The sequence below is a fragment of the Pantherophis guttatus genome, chromosome 5 (assembly GCF_059756535.1).
Source record: "Pantherophis guttatus breed Tessera chromosome 5, ASM5975653v1, whole genome shotgun sequence".
Taxonomy (NCBI): Eukaryota; Metazoa; Chordata; class Lepidosauria; order Squamata; family Colubridae; genus Pantherophis; species Pantherophis guttatus.
In genome coordinates this window covers 3662088-3676497 of record NC_142067.1, presented here as the reverse complement: position 1 = coordinate 3676497, position 14410 = coordinate 3662088, and the positions used below count along the sequence as shown (strand labels likewise).

The 14410-nt window shown below is 41.0% G+C and overlaps 1 protein-coding gene across 4 annotated transcripts in view; it reads right to left on the bottom strand.

Moving 5' to 3' along the window:
* LOC117656834 (glycerophosphodiester phosphodiesterase 2) overlaps positions 1 to 14410 on the bottom strand; it is a 130212-nt gene that overhangs the window by 39075 nt on the left and 76727 nt on the right. For all 4 annotated transcript variants that reach the window (XM_060682738.2, XM_060682737.2, XM_087895738.1 and 1 more), the window contains exons 3-7: positions 11822 to 11925; positions 5417 to 5510; positions 4728 to 4787; positions 3393 to 3491; positions 2520 to 2613 (exon numbers count right to left, since the gene is read on the bottom strand). In XM_060682738.2, coding sequence (XP_060538721.1) covers positions 2520 to 2613; positions 3393 to 3491; positions 4728 to 4787; positions 5417 to 5510; positions 11822 to 11925 — 451 coding nt within the window. The remainder of the gene's footprint in view (positions 1 to 2519; positions 2614 to 3392; positions 3492 to 4727; positions 4788 to 5416; positions 5511 to 11821; positions 11926 to 14410) is intronic.

Genomic DNA, 14410 nt, shown 5'->3' with positions numbered 1-14410 from the left:
ATGTCTTTATCACGACGAACTTTTAAGAAAATGTGCTGCGGGATATTTGTTCTACTCTACACTTTATTTACATCCTGCCTTTATTATCTTTTCGAAATAATTCCAAGGCGGTGACCATATCCAACACAACTTCCTCTTCCTATTTTCCCACACACAACAACTTCCTGTGAGGTGGGTTGAGCTCAGAAAGAGAGACTGGCTCAAAGCCACCCAGCTGTTTTTCATGCCTACGGTGGGTCTGGAACTCACCATCTCCTGGTAACTGTTCCAAAGTCCTCCAGCCAACTTTCATGATTAAGGTGGGTCTAGAACTCACAATCTCCTGGTGATTGGCCCAAAGTCACCCTGGCTTTCATGTCTAAGGCGGAACTAGAACTCACCGTCTCCTGGTGATTGGCTCAAAGTCACCCTAGTTTCATGTCTAAGGGGGAACCAGAACTCACCGTCTCCTGGTGATTGGCCCAAAGTCATCCAGCTGGCTTTCATGCCTAAGGTGGGTCTAGAACTCACAATCTCCTAGTGATTTGGGCCTAGTGGCCCAAAGTCACCCTGGCTTTCATGTCTAAGGCGGAACTAGAACTCACTGTCTCCTGGTGATTGGCTCAAAGTCACCCTAGTTTCATGTCTAAGGGGGAACTAGAACTCACTGTCTCCTGGTGATTGGCCCAAAGTCACCCAGCTGGGTTTCATGCCTAAGGTGGGTCTAGAACTCACAACCTCCTAGTGATTGGCCCAAAGTCACCCTGGCTTTCATGTCTAAGGCGGAACTAGAACTCACTGTCTCCTGGTGATTGGCTCAAAGTCACCCACTTGGCTTTCATGCCTAAGGTGGGTCTAGAATTCATAATCTCCTGGTGATTGGCCCAAAGTCACCCAGCTGGGTTTCATGGTTAAAGTAGGAGTTGAACTCATGATTTCCCGCTTTCTAGCCTGTTGTCTTACCCAGTAGATCAAATCAATTATTACCCAGGGTGGATACAGATAACACATTTGGTGCATGGTTTAACCAAGATGCACAGAAGAAACCACACCAGCCAGCTTTCCACATGACACTAAACAATAAATCAAGATTTACAAACTATGAAGGCTTGTCCAATACCTTAAACAAAACTCTAACCCATTCTGGTTTAGCCAAATGTAAAATCTTACTTTTCGACCCAAATCTCTAAATTTGGATTTAGAGATTTGGAAGTTTTTAAGAAGAGACTGGAAGACCATTTGTCTGAAATGGGATGGAGTTTCCTGCCTGAGCAAAGGGTTGGACTAGAAGACCTCCAAGGTCCCTTCCAACTATTCTATTTCTATTTTTTCTGTTTTTCTGTTTTTCTATTTTTGTATTCCGTTCCGTTCCATTCCATTCCATTCCATTCCATTAATTCTATTCTATTCTATTCTATTCTATTCATTCTGTATTCTATTCTATTCTATTCTATTCTATTCTATTCATTCTGTATTCTATTCTATTCTATTCTATTCTATTCTATTCTATTCTATTCTATTCTATTCTATTCTATTCCATTCCATTCATTCTGTATTCTATTCTATTCTATTCTATTCTATTCTATTCTATTCTATTCTATTCTATTCATTCTGTATTTTATTCTATTCTATTCTATTCATTCTGTATTCTATTCATTCTGTATTCTATTCTATTCTGTTCTATTCTATTCTATTCTATTCTATTCATTCTGTATTCTATTCTATTCTATTCTATTCTATTCTATTCTATTCTATTCTATTCTATTCTATTCTATTCTATTCTTTCCTTATTTTCCTTCTCCATAAAAGCATTATGCCTGTGTCATGAAACACGAAAGTTACCCAAAATTGATCAGCCTCTCCAAAGTCTGGTTAATTCAAGCAATGCAAGCTCCACTCCTTACAGATGTGTGTGACATCACAACACCCCTACAAAAGGGGTAAAGCGTGCATCGTGAAACTGCGACACTTTTTTCGTGATCTGTGTGTCCTTCCCAGGGGGTGAAATGCTACCGGTTCGCTCCGGTTTAGGCGAACCGGTAGTGATAAAAACTACCGGTTTGGGCAAATAGGTAGTAAAAAAATGCTTTAAAAAAGTAAAAAAAAAAAAAAAAGAAAAAAAAGTACTGACGATCAGAGCTGTGCTGTACGATCGTCTGAACTTTTTTTTACTTTTTGAAAGCATTTTTTTACTACCTATTCGCCCAAACTGGTAGTAAAAAAAATGCTTTAAAAAAGTTTTTTAAAAAAGGTCCCGAGATCTCGTGTCACAGCTCTGATTGGCAGAACTTTTTTTTTTAACTTTTTTAAAGCATTTTTTTTTACTACCGGTTCGGGCGAATAGGTAGTAAAAAATGCTTAAAAAAAAAAAGTTGGCCACACCCACCCAGTCACATGACCCCCTCCACCAAACCACGCCCCACCAGGCCACGCCCACAGAACCGGTAGCAAAACAAAAATTTGCATTTCACCACTGGTTCTTCTCCTACTTTGTCATTCCATCTTTCCAAGCTAAATAGGAGGAATGCGGTTCTACTCACTGGCTCTTTCGGCTTTTGCAAATTGCCCGGAGACTAACCAAGACAGGGCCGTGACCGCCACAAGAGCTCCTAGGTGCAGGAAAGGAGCAGTTGCCTACGATGGGACAGAAGTGATTTGCAAACAATTAGTAAGCAAATGTGATCTCTAGAACAGTTAACAACCGAAGAGAAGCAGCTTTTGTGGGGATCCGAGAGGCAGTTTTGCAAAGCTGCAGAGAATTAAAAGTGGTTTTCCATTGTCAGCCCTTCCATTACAGGTACTCCTCGAGTTACGACCCCAATTGAGCCCAAAATTCCTGCTGCTAAACGAGACATTTACCAAATGAATTTTGCCTAGTTTTACCATCTTTCTTGCTGCAGTTCTTAAGGGAAACACTGCAGTTGTTAAGTGAGTAACCCGGTTGTTAAATGAATCGGGCTTCCTCATTGACTTTTGCTTGTCAGGAGATCACATGACTCCGGGACACTGCGACCGTCATAAATATGAATCCGTTGCCACGGGTCCGAATTCTGATCATGTGACCATGAGGAAGCCGCAACGGTTGTAAGTGTGGGAAAAAAGGCCATAAGACACTTTTTACAGCAGGAACTTTGAACCGTCGCTAAACAAACTGCTGTAAGTCAAGGACTCTCTTTTCACTTAACAACAGAAATGTGGGTCGTAAGTTGAGGACTACTTATAGCCCTATCAAAAATCATGAGAAAACTGGTTTTTTAAGGGATTTTTTTTTTTTTTTTTTTTTTTAAAGGCTTGGTGTGAATACTCAGTTGCTGAACTAGAGAGGATCAAATTTAGGGCAAAATAATATCTTGTTTGCCTCTCCAATCTTGGTGTGCTTTGTGTGTGGGGCAAATTAAGTGAAAACAACTTACTTGCAATGATATTACCACCATACCCCATTCATCGTCCCACAATTGGGCTACACAACTCATTGTAACAACAGTGGAGATCAAGGTAGTGATCAGACCGATCTGAAATGCAAGCAGAGATATTTTTATTCTATTTCGTGACTACGATGGACGGTTTGATCTTAAGCTGGCTGCAAGGTGCAAACCTCTCAGCTTCGCAAGCCAGGCCTGTCAAACAGAGATTCTCGGGGGTCAGCGTGCCTATGGGTTTGGAAGGTTGCACATTCTCACAAACGCTTTGCAACACCTGACATTTGGATAGGATTCCTGGACCTAAGAAAGCTTGTGTTGAGATAAAGCTCTTGATTTTTTTTTTTAAGCCGCTATCAAAATCTTCCTGGGTTTGGTTGAAAAGTTTTAGGGAAAGTCACAGCCGGAAGCTCAGAAGTTTTCAGGCGGCTCAGGATCCCTGAAGTGGGAAAATCTCTCGCCAAAGAGATTTCACAAGGGATAGTCCCACTTCTGGATCCTGATCCTTGAACTGCGGGCAAGAGGAAGAGGAGGAGGAGGAAAAGAAAGAGGGGGAGGAGGAGGAGGAAGTGGTAGAGGAAGAGGAGGTGGAGGTGGAGGAGGAAGAAGAGGAAGAGGAGAAAGAGGAAGAGAAAAGGAGGGGAAGGGGGAGGAGGAGGAAGAGAAGGAGGAGGAGGAAGAGAAAGAAAAAGGAGGAGGAAGAGGAGGAAGTGGTTGGGAAGAGAAGGAGGTAAAGGAGGAAGAAGAGGAAGAGGAGGAAGAGAAAGAGGAAGATGACGAGGAAGAGGAAGTGGAGGAGGGAAAGAGGTGGAGGAGGAGGAGAAAGAGAGGGAGGAGGAGGAGGAGGAAGAGGAGGGGGAGAAGGAAGAAGAGGAAGAGGAGAAAGAGAAAGAGGAGGGGGAGGAGGAGGAGGAAGAGGAGGAAGAGAAAGAGAAGGAGAAGGAGAAAGAAAAAGAAAAAGGAGGAGAAAGGAGGAAGTGGTGGGGGAAGAGAAGAAGATGGGGAGGAAGAAGAGGAAGAGGAGGAAGACGACGAGGAAGAGGAAGTGAAGGAGGAGGGAAAGAGGAGGAGGAGAAAGCGGAGGAGGAAGAAAAAGAGGAAGACGAGGAGGAGGAGGAAGTGGAGGAGGAAGAGAGGGAAGAGGAGGAAGAGGAAGAGGAAGAGAAAGAGGAGGAGGAGAGAAAGAGGAGGAGGAGGAGGAGAAGGAAAGCTGATAACTCATTCTTTAGGAAAATGGGTTTTATGACTGGCCACACCCACTTCATCAGCCATTTTGTGAGCGTTCCCGAGACACACGCTCATATTACCATGGATCAGACCAAAACTCACCTTATGGATCCAATGCAGATTCATCTGTTGTCCTACAGCTATGTGACAAAGTGCTAAAATCTGAAAACAAGGGTAAAAAAAACCACAGTTATTTATTACTTGATTCAGGGAGGCGCTTCGGCAACGACGAAAAACAAAAACTGATGTTCTTTTACGAGTCCAGGTCAACTCCTGGTGCATGCAAGGAAACATCCATGTGGTTTCCTGAGCCACCATCTCAACATGGCTTATGTAACAGTAACAGAGTTGGACGGGACCTTGGAGGTCATCTAGTCCAACCCCCTGCTCACACAAGGAGACCTGTACTAGGGATTTGAACTGCTTCTTTTCCTCCCTGCCCTTCTGACAAGCAAAGTCAATGGGGGCAACAGGATTCATTTAACAACGGTGGTACTAACTTAGCAACTGCATGGATTCACTTAACATCTGTGGCCAGAAAGGCCGTAAAAGGGGGCAAAACTCACTTAATGCCTATCTAGCTTAATAATGGAAATTTTGGGCTCGATTTAAGTTAAGGACTACCTTTAAAATCTAGCAAAATAAAAACTTTATCCCCCGTACTTAAAAATCCAATTAAAAAACTGTCTTTTGCAAGAACAAAAGCTGGCCTATTTTATTCCGAAAGCAAATATCAAACCGTCATGTAACCTTTGACAAAACCCACCAGAGATCCTGAGTTCGAAACTTACCAATAAAGCTGTGATGTAAGTGAAACCAGCAGCCGTCGTAACCAGTATAGGAATGGACCAATCACTCCAGTATCCCATTCTATTATATAAAAACCTGGAGAGGGAAGGGAGGGAATTAAAAAAAAAAAAATTAAATGCAATCACTTTAATGTCAGAGAAGATCTGGCCGATGTGCATAAATCATAGAATGACAGGATGAGAAGAATCCTTAGAGGTCATCTAGTCCAACCCCCATGCCCACGACAGGAATTTTCCTACCTCCTACCATGTTTCCCTGAAAATAAGACTCAACTGGAAAATAATCCCTAGCATAATTTTTCAGGAGGCTTGTAATATAAACCCTACCCCAAAAATAAACCCCAATTAACGTAGTCAATTAGAGGAATGGATTTAGTACTCAATTTCCCCGAAAATAAGACCTAACCGAAAAAAATAAGCCTTAAATGCATCTTTTGGAGCAAAAATTAATATAAGATCCAGTCTTATTTTTGGGGAAACACGTTAAATCAGGACTGGGGAAATTATGGCCCTTTTATGACTTGTGGACTTCAACTCCCAGAATTCCTGAGCCGGCCATGCTGACTCAGGAATTCTGGGAGTTGAAGTCCTCAAGTCACGAAGGGGGCCATGGTTTTCCCCACCTCTGTCCTAGATAGACCAGCATTTCTCAACCCTGAAAAACTTAAAACGTGGGAACTTCAACTCCCAGAATTCCCGAGCCAGGATGTATCCTATTTGGAAAGAGCCTTCTCTAATCTGTTAGCTAATCTGGGGAATTCTGGGAATTGAAGTCCACAAGTCATGAAGGGGCCATATTCCCTACCTCTGTCCTAGATAGACCAGCGTTTCTCAACCCTGAAAAACTTAAAACGTGTGGACTTCAACTCCCAGAATTCCCCAGCCACCAGCATGGGGAAAGGCTCAAAAAAGCCTTCTCTAATCTGTTAGCTAATCTGGGGAATTCTGGGAGTTGAAGTCCACACGTTTTAGGGTCTTCAGGGATGAGAAATGCTGATTCTCCCTTATATCAGCCTGAAGGCAAATTTTTAGGGCTGTATTAAAGCCTCCAAATCAGGGGTGAAATGCTCCCGGTTCAGACCGGATCGCCCGATCCGGTAGCGATCGCGGCGGGTGGTTCGGAGAACCGGTAGCAAAAATCCCTGCCCCCCCCCTCCATGCCCAACTGGGCCACGCGATCATCAGAGGCTTTTTTTTTTTACTTTTAAAAGCATTTCTTTCTACATCCTTTTCGGCCGAAAAAATGCTTTTAAAAGTAAAAAAAAAAAAAAAGCCTCTGATGATCGGCAGCTCAGCTGGGATCGTCAGAGGCTTTTAAAAGCATTTTTTTCTGCAACCATTTAAGGTTGTAGAAAAAATTCTTTTAAAAGTAAAAAAAAAGCCTCTGATGATCGTGCGGCTCAGCTGGGATCGTCAGAGGCTTTTAAAAGCATTTTTTTCTGCAACCATTTAAGGTTGTAGAAAAAATTCTTTTAAAAGTAAAAAAAAAGCCTCTGATGATCGTGCGGCTCAGCTGGAATCGTCAGAGGCTTTTAAAAGCATTTTTTTCTGCAACCATTTAAGGTTGTAGAAAAAATTCTTTTAAAAGTAAAAAAAAAAAAGCCTCTGATGATCGTGCGGCTCAGCTGGGATCGTCAGAGGCTTTTAAAAGCATTTTTTTCTGCAACCACTTAAGGTTGTAGAAAAAATGCTTTTAAAAGTAAAAAAAAAAAGCCTCTGATGATCGCGCAGCTCAGCTGGGATCATCAGAGGCTTTTAAAAGCATTTTTTTCTGCAACCTCTTAAGGTTGTAGAAAAAAATGCTTTTAAAAGTAAAATAAAAAGCCTCTGATGATCGCGCAGCTCAGCTGGGATCATCAGAGGCTTTTAAAAGCATTTTTTTCTGCAACCTCTTAAGGTTGTAGAAAAAAATGCTTTTAAAAGTAAAGTAAAAAGCCTCTGATGATCGCGCAGCTCAGCTGGGATCGTCAGAGGCTTTTAAAAGCATTTTTTTCTGCAACCTCTTAAGGTTGTAGAAAAAAATGCTTTTAAAAGTAAAAAAAAAAAGTTGGTCCTGCCCACCCAGTCACATTACCCCCACCCCCCCAAGCCATGCCCACAGAACAAATTTTACATTTCACCGCTGCTCCAAATCATTTTAAACTGAAATAAATTGTCCCACAGGTGCCAATTCTTAACTCTGTGCTGGTAGGGTTGGGAAACTGAGCAACCTGTTAGCACAGGAAGTTCTAAAACTATAAAACTAGATTAGGAATTATAAAAAGAAAAGAAAAAAAATCCCAGCGTCTCCAAAATGTTGTCAGTAGGCCAGTACAGTTAGTCCTCGACTTACGACCACAATTGAGCCCAAAATTTCTGTTGCTACACCAAGCATTTGTTAACTTATTTTTTCCCCCATTTTACAACTTTTCTTGCCACAGTTGTTACGGTAAATGAAGCACTGCAATTGTTAAGTTAGTCACATGGTTGTTAAGTGAATCTGGCTTCCCCACTGCTTGTCAGAAGGCTGCAAAAGGGGATGATATGACTCCGGGGCCACTGCGACCTTCATAAATGCGAATCAGTTGCCAAGCGTCCGAATTTTGATTATGTGACTATGCAACACAGTCTTAAAGTGTGAAAAATGGTCATAAACCACTTTTGTCAGTGTCGTTGTAACTTCGAACGGTCACTAAATGAATGGGTTATAAGCTGAGGACTACCTGTATTCGTATTTCTCACTTACAGATCCAAATTTTCTCTTCCTAGGATGAGCAAATTTAAAAACAACAATCTTTAAAACCTCATTAAAATCCTTTAAAAGCTGATAAATGCACAACACCTGGAACCAGACAATAATTTATAGCAGCGTCAACACAAGTTCCTTTAAAAACCTTTCATTAAAAATGCAAATTATTCTGTTTTCTCCCACTGACATCCTAATTATTTGATGCCAGCTTTTCACAGCGGCATTTCCTCCAGATAATCGTTGTTGTTTTTTTAGAATGTAATCCGTGCTGTTTGTACAGAACATTTTAAAACTGTACTTTGTTTCTTAGAGGCAGGTCAGAGTTTTTTTAGCAGGTTCTTTCTGACCAGAGAATACAGAATGCTGACTGGACTTTAATACGTTTCAGTATGAAACAATTTCATAGAATTAAAAATAAAATAATAAAATAAAAAGACACTCATGTTTTTGCTCCTGAAATTCTGAATTTGGAACGCAGAATGCTGACTGGACTTTAATGCGTTTCAATAATTAATGCATTTTATAGAATTAAAAAAGTAATAATAAAAAAACTTCCATATTTGCGCTCCTGAAATTCTGAATTTGCACATTTGACCGGGGAATGCAAAATGCTGACTGGACTTTTAATGTGTTTCAGTAAAAAAAACTGTTATACAAATAAAAAATAATAATAATAATAAAAAGACTTTCAAGTTTGTGCTCCTGAAATTCTGAATTTGGAACGCAGAATGCTGACTGGACTTTAATGCGTTTCAGTAATTAATGCATTTTATAGAATTAAAAAAGTAATAATAAAAAAATTTCCATATTTGCGCTCCTGAAATTCTGAATTTGCACATTTGACCGGGGAATGCAAAATGCTGACTGGACTTTTAATGTGTTTCAGTAAAAAAAACTCTTATACAAATTAAAAATAATAATAATTAAAAAAAGACTTTCAAGTTTGTGCTCCTGTAATTCTGAATTTGGAGTGCAGAATGCTGACTGGACTTTAATGCGTTTCAGTAATTAATGTGTTTCGGTAATTAATTCATTTTATAGAATTAAAATAATAATAATGATGTTAATAAAGACTTTCATGTTTGCGCTCCTGAAGTTCTGAATTTGCACATTTGACCCAGGGAATGCAAAATGCTGACTGGAATTTTAATGTGTTTCAGTAAAAAAAACTCTTATACAAATTAAAAATAATAATAATTAAAAAAAGACTTTCAAGTTTGTGCTCCTGTAATTCTGAATTTGGAGTGCAGAATGCTGACTGGACTTTAATGCGTTTCAGTAATTAATTCATTTTATAGAATTAAAATAATAATAATGATAATAAAGACTTTCATGTTTGCACTCCTGAAGTTCTGAATTTGCACATTTGACCGGGGAATGCAAATGCTGACTGGACTTTGAATGAGTTTCAGTGAAAAAAAACTATTTAATAGAATTAAATAATAATAATAAAGACTTTCATGTTTGCACTCCTGAAATTCTGAATTTGCACATTTGACCCAGGGAATGCAAAATGCTGACTGGACTTTGAATGAGTTTCAGTGAAAAAAAAACTATTTAATAGAATTAAATAATAATAATAAAGACTTTCATGTTTGCACTCCTGAAATTCTGAATTTGCACATTCCATCCGGTGGAATTTTATGACTGCATAGTTACACGCTCAACCGTCATTTCGAATTGTGCCCCGGAGCCAAAGGGCAGTCAACACAATTTCTCCCAGAACTGCTGACAATGTCAACAAAGTCAAAGATGGAAAAACATCTGTGACGTATCCCAAACACTCTTCAAGGGGTGCTGCAGTAGTCCGAGTGGGAATAGGTTTAAGGGAAGACTTGGCAACCCTTGCAGATACAATTGAAATGCTGAGTATTGTTTCTCCTGCTTTTCCAGCTCAAATCCCTGGAGAGAGATTTTTTTTGCACACTATTCCTATTGCTGTATATATATATATATATATATATATATATATATATATATTCAACTTGGCAAAGGGAGCACTGCATGCTAAGGGTTATGTCTATGGAGATTCTCCATCCTACAGGTCCTGGTTGTCCCGAAGGTGCTTTTTCAAGAGGCAGCTGGACTTTCTGATTTTTTTCTTTGAAGACGTTTCGCTTCTCCTCCAAGAAGCTTCTTCAACTCTGACTGGATGGTGGGGAATGGAAGGATTTTATTTGTATTATTATTATTTATTGGACTTATATGCCACCCTCTCTCCAAAGGACTCAGGGCGGCTCACATCAGTGAAACAATCCCAATAAATACACATTAAAACATACTACTGTAATGCTCTCTACATGGGGCTCCCCTTGAGGAGCACCCAGAGGCTCCAGCTGGTCCAGAACGACGCCGCGCGGGTGATTATGGGAGCGGCGTGGCGCTCCCATGTGACCCCCCCTCCTGCGCGAGCTGCACTGGCTCCCGGTGGTCTTCCGAGTGCGCTTCAAAGTTTTGGTTACCACCTTTAGAGCGCTCCATGGCATCGGACCGGGGTATTTACGAGACCGCCTTCTGCTACCAATAGCCTCTCACCAACTAGTACGCTCCCATAGAAAGGGGCTCCTCCGGGTGCCGTCGGCCAAACAGTGTTGACTGGCGGCCCCCAGGGGGAGAGCCTTCTCTGTGGGGGCACCTACCATCTGGCACGAGCTCCCCCCAGAGATATGGAGGATCCCGGATCTGCGCACATTTCGTCGTGCTCTCAAAACTTTTTTATTTCAGCAGGCTGGCCTGGCCTAACTCTCCTCTTTTAAATTTTTAATTCGTTTGATTTTATAAATTGGGTGTTTTAATCTGTGTTTCGGCCAAAATATTTAATAATTTTAAGAGACTTTTAATATTTGTATTATCTGTATTTTATCTTGGCTGTTCACCGCCCTGAGTCCTCCGGGAGTACGGCGGTATAGAAATTTGATAGATAGATAGATAGATAGATAGATAGATAGATAGATAGATAGATAGATAGATAGATAGATAGATAGATAGATAGATAGATAAGTAGGTAGGTAGGTAGGTAGGTAGGTAGGTAGGTAGGTAGGTAGGTAGGTAGGTAGATAGATAGATAGATAGATAGATAGATAGATAGATAGATAGATAGATAGATAGATAGATAGATAGATAGATAAATAAATAAATAAATAAATAAATACTAAAACAGACTAAAACCAATTTAAAACCAATTTAAAACAGTAGACCCCATCAGTCCACGCTATTTATACTCCTTGCGGAGAGCTGGACATTTGCATTTTTTTAGCGAGTGGTTAAAGGTCACCTGGAGATTTATCTGTGTCCTCAGGGTCACCTGAGTGGTGCAAATCGGTGTGGAGCCTTCTTGGAACTGTTGAAAGGACTGTGTTGTAGATTGGAGAAAGATGATGTCATATCCCTCCCCTTCTGTTGAGAGAGGGCTGTTCAATTTTGACCTAGATGACCTCTTTGACGCCTCTTTCAAACCATTGATCCTCTCTGTCCAAAATGTGGACTTTGCTGTCTTCGAACGAGTGGCCTGTGTCATCTAAATGCAGGTGGACTGCTGAATCTAGTCCTGATGCGCTTGTTCTCCTATGTCGTGCCATGCGTTTGTGAAGTGGCTGTTTTGTTTCCCCCAATGTAAGCTAAGGGTTAGGAGATGGCTGTTAGTACTTTTTTCCACTTACCAGTTGATTTCATTGTAGTCGTTGTGAACTTCCCACCAAAAATAGAACCAGATCAGGGTCAGGAAGAAAGAAAAGGTGAGGATTAAGAACCAGAGGCGTTCCCACTGTGAAGACACACACACAAAAAAGAGAGAGAGAGAGAGAGAAATGTATTAGTTGACGGACACACAACAGGCAAGAGGACCCGGTGAAGGGCTTTAATACTGTACATTCACTCTATTTCTATTCCAAAGATGTTTTTTTTAACTTCAATCTCCAGCGTCTTGATGTAGAACTAAGAAAAATATAATGCCTAAATTTTTTAGACAATTTCTGCCCGTCTGGCCTCCAGAATTCTCCAGCCAGTTTGGCCGTCACTGAGAATTCTGGGGCTTGAAGTCCACCCATCTTAAAAGTTGTCGAGAAGGTCTAACGGTTTATAAAAATCGCAAAGCTTAACGGAGCATTTCTTCAGCCAAGCACGCACAGGTAATCCTCAACTTAACAACAGTTCATTTAGCGACCGTTCGAAGTTACAACAGCACCGCAAAAAGCGACTTACGACCATTTTTCACACTTATGACTGTTGCAGCATCTCCACGGTGAGGTGATTTACATTCAGATGCTTGACAACTGGTTTATATTTATGATGGTTGTAGTGTCCCGGGGTGAGGGGTGAAATGCTACTGGTTCAGGCCGGTTCACCAGAACTGGTAGTAAAAAATATATTAAAAAAAAAAAGTTCTGACGATCAGCAGAGCAACGCGCGATCGTCGGAACTTTTCTTTTTAAAACTTTTTAAGCATTTTTTTACTACCAGTTCTCTGGAACCGGTAGCTAAAAATGCTTTAAAAAAAAAAAAAAAAAAGTTCCGATGATCACGCGTCGCTCAGCTGATCGTCGGAACTTTTTTTTTTTTTTACTTTTTAGGCATTTTTTTACTACTGGTTCGGCCGAATAGGTTGTAAAAATGCTTTTAAAAAGTAAATCCGACGATCACAGCTGTGCTGCGCGATCACCGGATTCTTTTTTTTACTTTTTTAAAGCATTTTTTTACTACCTATTCTATTCGTCCGAGCTGGTTTGAAAAAATGCTTTTAAAAGGTAAAAAAAAAGAGGTTCCGATGATCGCGCAGGACAGCTGTGATCATCGGAGCCTTTTTTTTAATCTTTTAAAGGCATTTTTTCCTACCGGTTCGGGCAAATAGGTAGTAAAAAAATGCTTTAAAAAAGAAAAAAAAAAGGCTCAGACGATCGCAGCTGTGCCGCGTGATCACCGGATCCTTTTCTTTTACTTTTTTAAAGCATTTTTTACTACCTATTCGCCCGAGCCGGTAGTAAAAAATGCTTTTACAAAGTTTAAAAAAAGGTTCCCACGCGCACCACAGCTGATCACACCGCGCTGTTCTACTTACCTTCCCAAGCATCCTTTTGGTGAGTACTGTGCGCGCAGCTCGCATTTGGTGCGCACTGCGCGCGTTTGGCACATGGCACGCATGCGCGGCCAGCGAACCGGTAGTAAACCGGTTCAGATTTCACCACTGCCCACCAGGGTCATGTGATTCCCTTTTGTGACCTTCTGACAAGCAACGTCAATGAGGAAGCCAGATTCACTTAACAACCGTGTGACTCATTTAACAACTGCCGCGATTCAAATGTGACAAGAAAAGTCGTAAAAGGAGGGGGCAAAATTCACTTAACAAATTTCTCACTTAGCAACATAAATTTTGGGCTCAATTGTGGTCGTAAATTGAGGACTACCTGTAGATAACTGTTCTGACCCAGCTATGGACCCCAAAGAACTCAGCACACACAAAATCTATACAAAGCTTATTTTACTCAAATAACTCAGTCTTTTTCAACCAAAGGCTGTTAATGAACTGTCTTAACAGCCTACCAGAATTCTAAGATAAGGTAATCACCGTCTTACTAGAGTTGGCAGAAAGCCCAGAAGCAATTTTGCAGAGAATCCAGACGCGAAGGAGAATGAACTAAAGTTGTTCCCTACAAATTGCTTCAGTCAGTGTTCCTTCTTAAATAGGCTAAGGGAGTGGCCAATTAGCCCCAAGCCTTACTCTTGAGGAGACCTCCTCCTGAGGAGCCACTCCTGCCTTTTGGCAGCTCTGCGTGCCCGTGTATTGAGAAGAGGCTCCTCCTCTTCGTCCTCTTCACTTACAGGAGCTTCTGGAGGTTCTGAAGGAATCTGGCGGAATCCCCGCCTCTGCCACCATATCTTCTCCAGCCTCCTCACCGTCCGACTCGAGCGCCAGCTGCACAGGCCGCTGGCGCAGCACCACACCAGCCTCCTCGCTGTCGGAATCAGCTACTAGCTGCACAGGCCGCTGACGGGCCACAACAATAACAGAAAAAAGAGGTCTTTTTTCCTTTTGTAACCACAGAGCGAGAGATAATTTTATCACTACGCTTGTGTCCGCTTCCAAGAAAATTGGAAACGACCTCTTTTTTCTTTTTATCTTTCCATTTTGCACCTCTGTCTTTCTTCTCCGTCTCTTTTCTACCCTTTCTTCTCTTTCTTTTTTTATCAGTTGTCAAGTTTTTTTTAAATCTCTTTTTACAAACTTTTCCTTAAGAGAGAGAGAGAGAGAGAAG